Here is a 16,782-nt window from a genome sequence, read left to right on the forward strand (position 1 = left end):
AAAGAGGAGAAGAGATTGCGAGGGACGAATGAAAATAGAAAGCAGCTGGAGTTTGAGAGAAGTGAAATCTAATATTACGCTGCAGATATAGGGTTATGAGGTGAATAGTAGTCGGAAGTCGTTGATAAAGGTACGGTCTTTTTTCCATCGCTTTTCTTTTAGTTTTTTCTCTTTTTCTTTATTTTTTCTTCTCACTCGTCGTTTTATTTTATTTTAATATACTCTCTCGACGTCACGCAGCCGTCGAGACTAACGGATTATCGATTTATATTTATACCCCCGACGAGATGATGTTAAGTAGACGGTTTATTACGAATATATTGGTCGATCGAGCTTATATAACGGATCCTGCAGATCATAACGAGCTGAATATATTCTTTGGAAAATCACTAAAGCGTGCGCCGCTGAGCGTCCGATTGCCAATGAACGAAACTCACTCAGCAGAAACGAAACAACAAAAATACAAGATAAAAGACTAGTCGTATGAATAATATATCCCAGAGACGGAAAGACGAGTTTGTGCGAGTTCAAAAACTATGGATACATTAGTCATAAAAAAAATTCTGAAATAAAACTGCATAAACATGTGCTAAAACATGAATTGGGAAAAAGAGCCAGAATCTTGCTTGATGCACAAACTTGGTGAAAAATGGAAGAAAAAGTTGCAACGTTGATCGATGAAAAAAAATGAAATTAATGAGCATTTTTTACAGTATTCTTTTCGCGATTACCGTTAATGTACTTTTGAACGTTTCGATAAACGAAACGAAACGATCTCTCGAAGTTTATCTGCCGCATGAATGTAGGTATTAACGAAATGCAAGGGGGAAAAAACTCGGCGCAGCGCAATGACTGGTCTAAATCGCATAGCGAGCAAAAAGGAATCGACATCGAGAGGGGGAGGGAGAGTTAAAACGAGGCAAAAAACGTAGTGATCGATGCTCATCTCCTATGTATGTATACGTCCACTCTCCCCCACATGCTCGAACACACACACACACACACACACACACTCAGAAACATACTCAAGCGTACGCTGCAGTCGTGTAAAGCGATTGAAACCGCAAGATTTACGATGCAATATCGGTGTGCGCGCGAGAAAATCGTGAGTACACTCTCCCGTACGAGAAAATAAGTTCACGGGGTCGAGATTCTGATCTTCATGCGTCCCTGCCATAAACACATATAGGTACGTTTGCGCGGACGCGCGCGAGCGTCTTATTAGAGCAGTACTGACTGCACACATGGCCTAAGCAGCGTGTGTGTGCGCGAAAACACGAGATTCTTGTCTCTATCTTGCGGCCCTGATTAATTGTGAATGCACAAAAAGAAAGAGAGAAAAGTCGAAGTGAAGCTATAGGGGGATTTTCGAGCTTGGCGAATATACGTACATATTTATATTCGATAAAGACAAAGTCGAAGATGGCTGTATTTATATATGAGAGCGAGTTGTATATAGCGCGAACAACTTAATTGCCAATTCAAGCCGTTCGATAAAGATCGAATCGGAATAGGCGAAATTATCGATTATTGTTTGATGCAGCTGATTCGGTGGGGGCAGCTGCTGCAATGAATTCCGCTGCTTGTCGCACAGTAAACAAAACTAATCCTCGGCAGTGCACACGATTGGCCGGGTACAAAGCAGAAAATTAAACGTGTATGTACTTATTAAAGTAATAGTCGCGCCATATACACGTAGAGAGTGTGGCTGTGTGGCTTTGAGGCCTCTTTGCTCCGGGCTAAAACGTCGAAATTCATTATTTAAATTGCACTTCCTTGTTTCCAAGCCGTACACACATACGAACGGACTGAGATCACCTGAGAAACTTAGGAGAGAGAGAGAGAGAGAGAAGGAGCAAGAAGGGCCGAGCAGTAACATTGTACTATATATTGCGCACGGAGACTCGATCTTATACACACACACTTATACGTATGTGGTGTACGCGTTGCATTTGCAACCATTAATCATTCTGACTTTGTGATTTGCACGCGCACACAGGAGAGAAAGAAAGAGAGAGAGAGGAAAGAAGCGAGATAGATGTAAAAAGGGGATCGTCAATCTTCCTCGAGCGAGCGTGAATAAAGGCTCCGTCGATATATATCCGCTAAAGCTAGCCAACCTCCTCATCGGCCTGGCCTCTCTACATACAGTGAATCATCTTGCTTATTTCTCCCGAGACTCTCTGATTCTGTATACAAGTATAATGGTTGATCATCCTGGACCAAAGCAGCTTTTACACCACCCGACCTTGAGTGGAGCATCGGGTACATATATGATGCATAATTGCCGATATTGACTGCGCGGGGCCCCCTGCACACGCGCACTGGTCAATTTTCAATCGCATCGATGCACCTCCACTACTGCTGCAAGCTGCTACTGTTAGCTACTGCTTCTGCTGCTGCTATGCGACGCATTAAACGTCGAACACGCAGTAATCGCTTTAACGCTGCTGCCGTATTAAGCCGTACGTATCGTACGCGACAGTTATGCGTATGACTTTTACTTTTTTTTTTGCTTCATCCTTCCCGCGCACCACCGCCACGACGTTTCGTCGTTTTGATGCGGTAGCAATTGCGGACGAATGTTTGTATAATACTAAGTAATTATTATGTCAACCGAGCGCGCGCGCGCCATTTCAGCCGAATCGTGCTTTTTTTCAATCCTCTCGTACTGCAGAGCGAGCTGCTGATCTCCCGTTAATTTATTGTACATCGCTTTATTTATTTTCTCGGTGCTCGAGCTCTCGTTTTTGCCCGGTGACCGCGCGCGCGAGGCGATATGAGGCAATCGCAAACAGGAATTGCACAAGTTGGTTCTTACGGCTGAGAAATAACATATCGGCCAGTAAACTGCACACGCGCGCTCGGAATAATTTCAAAAAATTTCAGCCATTGAAAATTGCTTGGAAAATTTTGACGTGTACGATAAAGCTCCTCCACGTCAGCTCGCATGTCAAGCATATACCGCCCGGACGAAAATAATTCGCAAATCGCTCGGGCTCGTGCGTGTACGAGCGTAAACAAAGTAAAAGTAAATAGCGGTATACGTACGTATACGTACGCGTGTGTACGTGAGATTGTATAAGGAAAAGAGAAAAACCACGAAAAAAGCGCCGTCTATGGTAAAAAGAATTTCGCGCAAAGCAGTGGCGTACTACGGTAGAGAGAGAGAGAGAGAGAGAGAGAGAGAGAGAGGGAGAGGGAGTATATCGTACAGCGACGACGACGCAGAAGAAAAAGGGAAAAATTTCCTCGCGGTTGGTCCAATGCACGCACCTGACAGAGCAGCGGAGAAACCCGGCACACAGAGAGCGCGCGCTCGCTACGTAGAGCATGGAACAGTACACCTGACCATACAGCAGCGTACACACATAAGAAGAGAGGAAAAAAGTTACGCGCGCAAAAAAGGCGAGCACGACGACGAAGAGTCGAGGCGCTTTTCAGACAGACCGCAGAGAGCCAGTGTCTCTTCTGTACCTCGTGCTGCTTTTTTTTCGTTCCGACTAGAGAAAGAGAGAGAAAACCTGGGCTAGCTGCCTACCGGCCCTGTGAAGAACCCTTTTACCTCGAGATTTTTCCGGAAAGCACCCTGAAAGAATACGTTCTTTGTTTACACACACACACACAGGTGAACTTTTTTTCTTTCAAGAAATGATCGGTTTTCATGTATAAACTGATGAGTCGATAAGCTCCTTTGAAAATGCGTCGAGAGTTTGCTGAAAAGATGACGCGTACATTCAAAAAAATAAAAAAATAAAAAAAGAGCGATCAGAGACACGAGCCTGTGATATAGCGTATTATGCGTGCGCGCGCGTGTGAGTCAGTGTGCGTGTGCTTTTGTCCAGTGCTCGCGAGAACGATTTTTTTTTCTGGTGGACACAAAACGCCGCACTAAACGCGCTTCGATACATTTTTTTTCCACAGTAAACACACTCGCACACGTGTGCGTTAAATATTCATATGAACGCCTCATATTCGAGGGCGCGAAACAGTCCGAAAAAGAGAGAAAGAAAAATGAAGCCAGCTCGCGTGCGCGTACATGCGATTTTACGCATTACATAAGCCGAAAAAATAACTGCAAGTCCATTTTGCACCGAGTTAATCAATCTCGGTCGCTCTCCTATCTCTCTCTCTTTTTCTCTCCCTCGACGCGCATCTGTGTACGAGTGTTTTTGCGTGTGCGTGCACGTACAACTTTTCAATTTTATCAATTTGTTTGCTTGCGTTCCACACACACACACACAAACTATAGTACGCATAGAGGCACGCATGCACATAAATCGCGCAAAATAAACGACAAATCAAATCAGTTGTTGCTTTCTGGCCGGCTTCGAAACGAGTCGTAAAACCGGAGCGGTTTATTGGTTTGCTCGTGCAGCACTACGCTATATTTGTGTTTATATACACTTGGATCAGTTTCGCCTTTATCAATGTTCCTGCCTGCTGCTGCCTCGAGCGTCTGCTGCTATCACACACAAACATACACGCACATACGCATGGCTCAGGGACTACACATGCATATTTTGTAATAACACAAAGTTCGAGGCACGAAAGTACGTCACGATACGTAATCGATTTTACGTGATTATAGAGAATAGAAACGTCAAAATCTGCGTTAAAAATGTCATCGAGTTAAAAAAAGTATTGCGCTGCATGAATATCGAGTATCAGAGTCATTCAGTCGGGTGTGTCGCGAACGTGTATAGTTATATACAGGCTTCTGTTCATTGTTATGCGAATCGCGAAATTATTGCACCATATACGTATAATACGGGTAATATCGTTCAGTGTCTCGAGTGCATAATTAGTCATATTCATTAAGTGTCTATGTTAAAGTACAAATAGCATAAAAATTAATCAACTCTTTGATGTCGGCCTGGCTCTCGCTATAAATGACGTACGTGAATCGAGTTTCAATTTAATTTGCGAGCTATGGTACACGTGTGCTGCTGCTTGCTTGCATCAATAAGTTAATATATGCGCGCAAAGCTATGCTAATTGGCGGCTATTACTTTTGGGAAAATGAATATTTATCGTGCGAGATAATTTAATTACCAACTTTGGGCGTTATATTATACGCGTATATGGCGCGAAATGAAAATCGACTCTCAGGAAAAAGTATTATATATCGAACCGTGCGTGCGTGTGTGTGTGTGTGTGTGTGTGTGTTCCGGAGCAGACGCTTTTTACACACGACGACACGTTCATGTATTAATAATCACGAGACTCTCGACGTTTATGCACGTTTTGACCCGATGCTATACCCAGAAAACTGCATTACGCATACACGTGCATGTAACATATAAAAAATTTAGTCGAGGGGAAAAAGCCGCCCAGGCCTTTCTTAAGCATAGTCAAACTCGTCTTGAAAACCCTCGAAACTCCAGACGACGGTTTATATATGCGCGCAGAGTCGAGCGAGCGAGCAAGCAAGCCCCAGCTCTATATAGCATATATCCCGCGGAAGTTAACGTACCGTTAAATTTCTCAGCACAGAGCCCGAACGCACAAGTTTAACTCCTTCCTCGACATAATTTCGCGCATAGCCGTCGTCAACGGCTTAATGGATTTCGTTGAATCCACTCGACACCTATATCCTACACACCGCTCTCATATACGGTGCTTTATATACGGCTCTGTGGTGGTGGTGGTGGTGTTTTTCTCGAGCAGACCAAGAGCACCCCCATCGGCTGCAGACGATGCACCACTACCACCAAGACTAAGCCGCTGATTGAATGGATTAATTTCGAATTCGTCCTCAATTACAGACAATAGACGCGCGTGCGGTGTGTAACGGAAGCTGTATACGCATCGTCTATTCATCCCCGCGCGAAATTCAATCGGCTAATGCAATTTCTTACCTCGCCAGTTTTATTCGTTCGTATACGCTTTGGGCATATAGGTGTATATAAGTTAGCTGCGAGGCGCTCGAGCGCGAGCTAGTAGTGTGTAACAAAAGCAGAGCAAGTCGGAACGTTAAAAGGTTCGCTCTCTCGTTGGCGCGCGCGCGTAGTAGTATACTGCAGTATATGTACGCAGCGATCCTAGCAGCAGCAGTCGTATACATATAGTTTACGACTACGGGTCACGAGGAAACTGCCTCTCTCGCTCGGTGCGCTGCGTCGCGTCGTTTCGAGCGACCGGAAACGCGTAAAGCACCGTCGATCTTCGACTCCGTATTATGAACTAGGTACTAAGCTATCGCTTGCGCGCACTTCTATACATCTATACGATGCGCGTATAGTTATCTTTCGACGATCGCAATTATCCCTGAAATTGCTCATTTGTATAGATCTCGTTACGGTATAAGTTGTGTTGTAGCAGTCGCCCGGCGCGCAGTCCATTTCTTTCGTCCTTATATATATCGTCTCGCGAATCTTTCGAGATCCAGACTGGATTATAAATGTATATAAAATATTATAAGGTGAGTATACGCGCGTTATAATATAACAGAAGCTCGCGAGAGTGAGCGCGCGTTAATTCCGCATCCCCGAGCCGTCGGCGCATATAGGCGGGGGGGAGCTTTATTCACTTGCTGGCTCGCGCAGAAAGTGAGCTCATTAACGATCTGCTAGTTTCTACGGAAACAATTATTGAGAAGTTGGGTTACATCGAGACTCGGAGAGAGTCTCGCAGAGCTCCGAGCCAGCAGCCTGGCGTGCGCATTGGGACGACGACGACGACGACGACTACGAGAGTCTCCGAGTCTCGAGCTCGATGAATGCGCGCAAGCCTGAATTAATTACTTATATCTGTATTCAAGCTCGAAAGCTGCCTTGGCTCTGCGTCCTCGTCGCCGTAGTCGAGCGTCGTTTTCTTCTTGTTACACGAGATTATTAGATGAATCATACAGATATATACAATTTAAAGAACACAGACAGTTGTACGATAAGAACGAGCATGAAATAAAGAAAGTTGACATTTTATACAAACAAGACGTGATTCGGAGCTGCGAAAATTTATTCAACACAAGCCGACGATCAAATTTGGTAGTTTATGTTTAATTTTTAGTGTGCCTACGTCACCTGTGACTGGACGTGTCGCAATGGATGTATTATTTAACGGTAGGAACTGGAACATCTTCGTGACTTACCTGGAACAAAATGGAAAAAATCAAAGTTAGAATTAAAGTTTACAAATACAATATACGTGGCTTGTAACATCAAACAACAAGAAATTTAATGATTGAATCGTCAAGGGGGGGAGCGTACACGTACACCCAATGAAGAGCTTATTACCGTAACACCTCCTCCCCTGCAACTACACGAAAGCTCTTACGCTACATCGAGCGCGCGGAGCTTGCAGCGGTAGCAGCAGCGCATTAGCAATATATATTAAGTTGATGTATGTAATGGAGCGGGCCAGAGCTTTTGGCGTAATACGTGTGCTCTGCGTAAGTGTATGTATGTGTGTGTGTGAGTAAGCCTCGCGCTCACCGAGCCCATGCGAACGAACGTCAACAGGCAAGCGAGCGCGGGCAACCTGCCAGTAAAACGCTGCTCTTGCTCTTTCTTTCTTTCTTTCTTTCCTCCTTTCTCTCTCTCTCTCTCTCTCTCTATCTCCAGCTCTCCTCTCTTTCGCTCCGTTCTTGCACTTTAATCGAAAGTAATCGCATTGTGTGTCCGAGAGCCATTACGCGCGATTTATTCTTTTGCTCCGTCCCTCTGCACGCAGCGCAGCACGCCTGACGTCTCTTCCTTTCTCCCGTCTCTCTCTCTCTCTCCATATATATAGTACGGTAAGCTGTTTTCACGTGGGTGTGTGCGCTCTCTTATATATATACGTGTATAAGCGACGCACACCACCCCGGAGGTATACTAGTGCAGTGGCAGCACTGATTTATCGAAGCCCGAGCGAGCGAGCACGCCGACTTTCAATTGCGCGAGCGAGCGACCGAGTGCCTCTCTTTTATATCCTGAGACTTTTCATCCCGAAAGAGAGAGAGAGAGAGAGAGAGAGAGAGAGAGAGAGAGAGAGAGAGAGAGCGAGAGGAGGATAAAAGCCCAATGAGCGTCGTGTGTTGGTGTGTGGCTCGGATTATTATTACACCAAGAGAGCCAGCCGAGAGGAGGCTTGATTTATGCGTTATTATGAGATTCGCGATGTATAACGAAATTCGCGCGTGTCGAGCGACTTTCCCGCTAAATTACACCGGCAGCGGCTCTCTGCGCGGTACATAGGTATACCTATATAAGCGGCGTTTGCGTTTGTGCATCCGCCTGCTGCTGCATGTGTGTTTGTGTGTACGCGCGTGTGCGGTTAAGTGCGTGAGCGTGCGCAGGGTCTGCCTATAGTTTCCCAAAGTGTGCCAACTTCTGTTTGCGAATATGTGTTCCGTTGATGCACACGAAAAGAGACACGACAATCATCGTTTCCTCCCCTCCTCCTCCTCCTCCTCCTCCTCCTCGGAGCATGTAATGAGATTATAGGCGTGTGCGTGCTTGTCTCGGATTAAGATGTAAAATTTAATATCTTGTTATTGTCATCGCGATATTCATAATCGTCTAGGAAAATTTCGCGCGGGAAAATCGTGAAAAAAACATCGAAATGAAAGAGAGCTGGGGGTTGATATTTGACTACAAAGTAAACAAGCGTACTGCGTGCCGTACACGCGCGCTTTTTGCCCGAACCAAAGAGCCTGTAATAGGCGCACGAGCGCGGTAACACAACATTGGCACGCACACACGCTTTCGCTCGTTTGAATATGCTTTTTGACCTTTCTCTCTCTCTCTCTTGCTCAGCTTCTCTATACTCGCCCACGCAGTACCGCAACTACGGCTTTTTCTCTCTACGTATATTGCACATACGCGTATACATACGTACAAGACCCTTTTATTCTCACGGAAATTTCCGCCTTCTCTCTCTCTCTCGCTCGCTCGGGCTCTCGGTGCACGATCGGCTTTGAACGCCAAACGCCGTATACCTATACATGTACGCGGGAGAGCATATACGGGCACTTAAATATGCAAGCGCGAGCACATAATAGTTTTTTACCCTCGAAACATTGATGTCAGCATTCATCTGTGCGCGCCTATAATATATTAGCGCGCGGGCTTTTAATGAGAATTGATGTGCACGAGGTGCAGCTCTGTGCTCGTTATATGCTGTGCACACACGTATCCGTAAGTCGCGCGCAGCTCTCGCGTGCACGAATACACATACGTACGCAGGAAACTCGCACTAATACCACAGCAATTACGAGCAAGTAGAAATTTAACGATCGGGACCGGGTATTAGTGGCGTGACACGACAGATCGCGAACTGAGCTTTTCGGGTAAAGAAAGATTCGGAATTAAATTGATTTTTATTATAATGATCGACGAGAAGCTTCGATCACCGCCGCGATTGTGTACATCCACGAGGAACTGACTCGATGGCCATCGTTGAAATAAGCCAGACGTTTGCCAAAAGTCATCCGCTACATCTGCGCACTTTTATTCGCACGCGCGCACCCGCTATACCCAGTGCATAATAAATCGAGCCGAGGGGCATCGGCTGCACTGGCTCGTGAGCTCGAGCTTGCAGATCTCACTTTTGCCAAATGAACAATCGGCAGCAGGAATCGGATTTCCTGGAATTTGCAATGCGGCTATTTCCAACTATTGCCAACGTCAATGAAAATAATCGATAGCGATCTCGCTCTGTGTGCGCATGCGCAGGTGCACCGACGATACGAAAATACATGTGTGCAGCAGCCGTTTGTGTACAAATAAAAGTGGCAACAGCAGCCTCGCAAGCTCTCGCGCGGCGATCTCTACGGTAATTCGGCGAATTCGAGTGACTATTCAACGACGCGCAGTCGGGAGCTGCCAAACGAGCAGGTATTATAAGTGTGCAGGGCTCCTCTGCTCGCGAACACTGCCAAAAATCTTCAGCACTCGAGCGGCCATCGATACGTAACGCGCGCGAGCTTCGACTCGTTCTAGCTGCATGATGCACTTTTCATTCATGGACGGGGAAGAAGTACGACATCGGAACGTTGACGCGAAACTTGCGAGCCGAGCGTTTTTGTAGGCAAAATTTTGTAGCGCTCGATGAACTCGTCGAACGAAGCTTTGCCACGCTGCGTTTCACCGAGCGCCGATAGTAATAACAGAAGGTGTCGGATAATATGCGTAATATAACGATCGAATCAAATTATGAAATCGAGCTTGTGAGTCACGCGTGTTTTTCAGCCAAGATTTCCGAAGCGCACGCATCATCTAATATGCTTAGGTGATATTTGAATTCGTTTGTTTTTGCAGTGCTTTCATACGTTGGTGCAATTTTATTTTTCACGAGGATCCTGTAATTTTTAAGAGTTTAAAATATCAGATGTTGCTTTATTAAAATAAATAACATCCACGATGTACGTGAGTGAACTTTTAAAAGTCATACAGTAATAATTCGTATGCTTATTGTGCGAAACTCAGCGCTCCATTGAGAAACAACAATCATTAAAATTATCATTCTCCCAAATATAGGCTAATCACATGTATGTGTTGAGCACGTGTCCATCGTATAATAAATCTAAAAGTTGAAAAATAATTAAAGGTAATCCGAAACCGGTGGACTGGTACCGGTTTCTCAGAAGCGAAAGCTCTAACGGTCATTAGAAAATATAATTATGATGTCGTCGCACCCACGTACACGGACATACACACAAGCGCATACGCGCACTTACAAGGACCTACGTTGAGTCTCTTTTTTCGCTCGAGACTATGTACAGAAAATTACGTGTCATTAGGTTGAGCAGAAGAAGAGAGAGAGAAGTTAGGGAACAGTAATTTTAGAAAGACCTGCGCTCCCTTGCTATAACATATTCCAAGTCTGGGCCTCGAAGCTCATAAATCATTAAAGCTTCGCGCGTCCACGAGTTGTGACAATGCAAAAAATAAGGTAAAAAAATCCACTACAAGAGCTGTGTTTCAGTCCGCTTGTCTATTTTCCAGATGAGCAAGTTACGCATTTCGACTCGCTGCTCCGCATTACGCTCACGTTTTCTAACATTATGTGCGGCTCAGCCTCATAAGCCGATCTTACGTACGCGAACTTGTGTAAGCAAAAGTATAACGGTCAGCTGATTCTATTCAATTTGCTAAATCCGATGGTCTTCGGTTCAAGAATCAGATTCTTTCTAACACTCTCGAAGTATTCAAAATATTCCACACCTATTGTTCAGCGATGGAGCCAAAAAATGAAACACTTTAACGAAAAGCAGAGTGGAACAATGCCTGCGTCGCGTGCGTATATGTATGGACGAAGCCGAGAAAAGAAAGAGATATTATGGAAATTATTCCAGCTATCAATCCAGGAATACGTATGTATACAAATGGGAGGGAGAGAGAAAAATGACGTTGCGTGCGTTAAAACCATTATCTCTCGCCGCGAGCGTGCAGTGAGCTGTGGCTGCCACCGCTGCTGCTGATGTTGCTTTATGAAGGCCTGACCTGCTCTCTTTTTGCAGTCAAATTTCCCTTTTTTCTTCGCGTGATGATTCGGTTTCAGCTCGATATACACGTATGTATACGTGAATGTTCATGTGGTGGACTCTTAACGCACTCGCGCGCCCCTAAGAAATTTCGCCTTCATTGGAATAGCATTATATAAAAGGTACGTTTGGTCGAATTCGTCTCTTTCTCTCTCTCTCTCTCTCTGTTTGTACATTGTGGTAAAGCCTCCAAGACGGAAATCGTTTGAATTCTTTTGCGGTTTTCACAGTGAAATTTCCGAGACTACGCGCGCGCCCGCGTGTATGTGTTTGTGTGTACGCACGCGAATATAAGCCTCATTATCGTCGCTAGGAGCAGCATCGAGGTTTTGTTCCATCACAAAGGCCCCCGAGTCGTCGAGGTGCACGTGGCCGAGGCGCGTATATGTGTCGAAAATTACGTCCTATATTCGACTTCCGCGCGCGTGCGCAAATGAATCAATAATCTTGCAAGATCTCGCTCATTGGTTTTTTCCTTATTATTATATTATTACGTATGTTTTGCTGTAGGTGTCGAGCCAGCTATACACGTCTACGCGTAAGTATTATTGCGAAGCTCGCGACCTCATCTCGCGGCTCGTCGTCCGAGTCGCGCGCGACGACGCGCTGCACAACGAGACGAGCCGCGATGACGACGGATAATGAGCACGGTATACATGTATACGCATACACGTTTGTACCGTTAGCCCTGCAACACAGATCATCTTTGTATATAATATATACAAGACGTCGTCGGCGCAGTGTAGTGGTGGCGGCTGCGGCGCGACGCGTGTCGCAAATGAAGAAGCATCATAAACATGCTATGCAGAAGAAAAATCATCTCTTTCTCGCTTTCGCAGTGACCATTTCCTTCCTCATTACCGAGCTATTTCACTCTTTCTCTCCCACTTACTCTCTGGACCGTTTGCACCGACTTTTTCCACTATGAGCGCGAGCGAGGATTTTTATCCTTTAAACGCCTTATCCATTCAGGCGCCTAAGCGCGCTTGAGAAGCAAAGAAAAAAGCTCACGCGCGGCACGTAGGGAATTCCTTATTATGAATTTACGGACGGAAAGCGAGAGAGCGAGAGAGAAAGAGAGGGACTGTTATTGAATTTTTCATTTATATATATTTCATCGGAATCACTTTACCGTTGCTCGCGTCTTGAGAAATATATATCTTGCAAAAGTTCAAGAGCGCATTAAAAGCCGCAGTTAAACTATTGAAATTAATAACAGTTTAGCTCGTAAAATTTATCGCTCATTTAACATAGAGCAGACGCATTGATAATTCATCGAAATGAATGGCATTGATTTTTTTCAGTCACGAAGACGTAGAAATTGTATATATGTACGTATATAAAAAAAAGAGAGAGCAGCGGACGAGACTAGTCCCACATTATGGTCAACCGATCTTCGATCTACAAACAAGGCCAAAACGCGTGTATAGTGTATAAATGCTGGACACGATCGCGAAGTAGAGTACGAGGCTCGATGCGCACGAATAAATAAAGTCCTCGAAGTCAACGATCGTAGCGGCAGCAGCAGCACGAGAGGGTGCGAAAGTAACGAGTCGCGTCCTCACGATTCCAACCGATCGTTCGTAAATCTTCCTCGCGTACGTCACGCGTCGTCTATTGCGTGTGTGTATGTGTACACACGTGAGACACGTATATATATACGACACGAGCGTCGAAAATTTCGAAGCACACTTGTGCAGTATAATATAAGGCTTGCGTGACTAACGCGACTCGCTTTAAGGGACACACCTGTGTGTTTTTTCTTCTATAAATTTAAAATAAATGCAAAATTAATTATCATTTTTAAATGTTTATTGTTCAGTGTATGATATTGAGTTAATTCAAGTCTTTTTATTTCAGAAAAAATATGCTTCAAATACCTTTATGCACTTCAATTAGGTCGGGGCCTCACTATAATGGTTTATGATTCTCAGAGGCTTCGCAGCATAATTTTGACCATAATTTTTAACCAATCTCAATCTTTGAAGTCTTAAAATCGTTGCAATGCAATTATTTTACTGTCTCCAGTTATGCTCATTTACGATATTTTTTGCTATTTTCTTGTGTATCTTAGTGTGCAAACAATTCTCCTAATATTTTCTTAAAATTCAGTTCCATTTGAATAAGAGAGAATTTTATGATAATAATCTTTAGACTTTCTGAAGTAAACAGTCTTAGAATAACATAATTTTATACTGAATAATAAAATTAAAAAAAAAGATAACTTATTTGGTATTGTTTTTAATTTATATAGGAAAAACACACAGGTGTGTCCTCCTAAGACACAGGTGCGGCTTCGCGCGCTAGCCCTTCCTCCGCCGCCGCCTCCTGCTCCTCCAACTACTACGTCTGCTTGTGCCCCCGAGCCTCACTGTCCATAAACGTGCGCGATTCGATTATATTATAGACACGATCCAGCAGTCATATATACAGGCGCGCGTGCGATACGAATATTATCGCTTACGCGCAATGTTTACGAAGATGATTCGCCTATTGTTTTTCGTCGCGCGTATCGTTTACGTTTATCGGCGCGCGCGTGTGCGTTATACATCGTTATCCGGTTTATCGGATCGATTCGCGATTTCTTCTTCTCCCTTTCACTTGGCGAGCTCGTGCATGCAGTACGTCGAGCTAGTAAGCGCTCGTATATGAGCAATTCTCTAAATGAAACGCATTTTTGGAGGTAGAATCGCGGCAAATTTTTTTTTCAACCTACGCGGATACGGACCCCCGGGAAATGTTTTTGGGGGTCCTAGGAACATGTAACCACGTAGGAACCATTGAAATTTCAATAGTGCTTACTTTTATAGCTACTTTTGTGATTTACAGGACGAAAAATCATGTTTTCGCGTAAATACGACAATTCACTCAATTTCTAAGTGGCTGAAAAAGTATTAAAACTCATTTTAAAAAAGTGACTGACTACTCCATTCGATAGGAAATTTTCTCAGCTTTTCAATGGTGTTATCAGATTTTCCGATAAGTCGCACATTCACCGAGAAAATCGCCATCAAACATGCCAAGCTAAATATCTCGAAAAACTCGGTACGGAAAAAGTGAATTTTGAGGTTTAATTTCGATTTTTCCTCGTGAAAATGAAATTTATCGAAAAATCTGACTGCACCATGAGAAAGCTGAGGAAATTTTCTATCGAAAGCATATCTTCATTTATTTTTTCAATGGAATTACGAGCTAGTTTTGATTGTAGTGAGCCGAAAACCTCGCGACCGCGCTGAATCAACTCGGAAACAGAAAACAGCGAACAACGTAAAAGAAATTCCCATGTTTAACATTGTAATTCCACTGAAAAAATAAATGAAGATATGTTTTCGATAGAAAATTTCCTCAGCTTTCTCATGGTGCAGTCAGATTTTTCGATAAATTTCATTTTCACGAGGAAAAATCGAAATTAAACCTCAAAATTCACTTTTTCCGTACCGAGTTTTTCGAGATATTTAGCTTGGCATGTTTGATGGCGATTTTCTCGGTGAATGTGCGACTTATCGGAAAATCTGATAACACCATTGAAAAGCTGAGAAAATTTCCTATCGAATGGAGTAGTCAGTCACTTTTTTAAAATGAGTTTTAATACTTTTTCAGCCACTTAGAAATTGAGTGAATTGTCGTATTTACGCGAAAACATGACTTTTCGGGACCTAAAGCACAAAAGTAGCTATAAAAATAAGCACTATTGAAATTTCAATGGTTCCTACGTGGTTACATGTTCCTAGGACCCCCAAAAACATTTCCCGGGGGTCCGTATCCGCGTAGGTTGAAAAAAAAATTTGCCGCGATTCTACCTCCAAAAATGCGTTTCATTTAGAGAATTGCTCATATACCTCATAGCAAATAATATAATATCACTGCGTCGCGGGCTGCATCATCGCTCTTCGTTATTTATTGTACATGTGCTGCAGTAACGGCATGCAGCAGCAGCATCGGCTCACGACAGATGGAACTTTCGAGCATTATACTCTACGTACTCTGCAATGACGATGCGCGTGACGACGATGACGACGATGGTGGCGCGCGCCGAGCGAGCGAAATCGGTAACGCTCTCTGTATACTATATAATACATGCAGCGCACTTGCATTCGATCGGCTCGGCTAATCTTGTAAATTCAGGATTTTTATCTTCGGCTTTGGATTATGTTTCTGCGTTTGCGTTGGCGTCTTACACGAAACCCGTATATACGAGCTAAGAATTAATTTAATTTGCAAGGCACATGTTCGCTGCAAACTCGCCGGCGCGCTCGAGGTACACGCGGCCGCGGCGATCGAGTCAATTGCATTCGACGCGAGCTGTATGGATTATATTACTATACTTTTTTTCGTGCACATTTATATCGAGGTCAAGCGGCTCGAGCGATACTCGTATTTGTTTTTCTGCTCGTTAAATTAGCTCTAATTACGGCTATTTGGAGTTTAATAATACCGAATTACGGCTCATTTTGCCTAGGTCTCCCGTGTAGCGCACATGGGCTGCAGCTATAACGGATATACAGCGCGAGAGCCGTGTATCGAAATGAAAATTGCGCCACGCAGCAGGTCTCAGTTTTCACGTAACTATAAGAATCTAGTCTGGATGCATTAATTAAGTCCTTTAAGGATTCGCGGAAACGCACTGCCACCAAACGAGCTGCGCGCGGATCGCTATGTAGTCGGTAGGTATAGGTACTACGGTGCTGCACCGCATGCGTATATATCGTTAAAGAGTGCAGCGCAGCAGCTCGGCCTGACACAATGAATTATTTACGCAAAGTGCTCACGCGCATTTTTATCATTCCTAATGTATATAGGCCCCTTCCACGCACAAGCACGCACACGCGCATACGTATAGAAATAAATGCGCAAAATCTTTGAAAAATACCAGCGAGATATTCATCAATTAGCCATAAATCCGCGCCAGCGGAGTACGCGTAGCATTGCTCGCTGCCATCCGTGCGCACTTGTTCTTCCGCACATTAGCCGGCGATCCGGTGCGCGAGTTGCGTACATAAATGTATGCGTATTATATACGCGCGGCATCGATGAGATCTCTTGTGTGCGTGCGCGCTTGTGTATACATAAAAGAGCAAAAAAGAGCAAAAAACCTGGCACGGAATATTAACAGTTGATATCAAGTATACGTATTATACACTCGTAAAGCGTAATTATGGCACGAGCATTTATGAATCATGGCAATTATTTTTGAGTCCCCACATCGAAGATGGTACAAGTTTGTCCCCGCGGTGCACTATTTATCATTTTGTGCCGCACATACGGGATGAGAGTTCGAATTTACTTAATTTATCATTTTAATGACGCAATAT

At 44.2% G+C, this 16,782-nt stretch overlaps 1 protein-coding gene across 4 annotated transcripts in view; it reads right to left on the reverse strand.

Moving 5' to 3' along the window:
• LOC106650535 (protein scalloped) overlaps nucleotides 1-16,782 on the reverse strand; it is a 121,235-nt gene that overhangs the window by 67,065 nt on the left and 37,388 nt on the right. For 2 of the 4 annotated variants that reach the window (XM_014368588.2, XM_023462475.1), the window contains exon 2: nucleotides 7,026-7,093. The exons of the other annotated variants lie outside the window; for them this stretch is intronic. In XM_014368588.2, coding sequence (XP_014224074.1) covers nucleotides 7,026-7,080 — 55 coding nt within the window. In that variant the 5' untranslated portion in view covers nucleotides 7,081-7,093. The remainder of the gene's footprint in view (nucleotides 1-7,025; nucleotides 7,094-16,782) is intronic. 4 annotated transcript variants of the gene reach the window in all.

This window comes from Trichogramma pretiosum, unplaced genomic scaffold (assembly GCF_000599845.2).
Source record: "Trichogramma pretiosum strain Unisexual culture from Peru unplaced genomic scaffold, Tpre_2.0 scaffold3, whole genome shotgun sequence".
In the NCBI taxonomy this organism is placed as follows: Eukaryota; Metazoa; Arthropoda; class Insecta; order Hymenoptera; family Trichogrammatidae; genus Trichogramma; species Trichogramma pretiosum.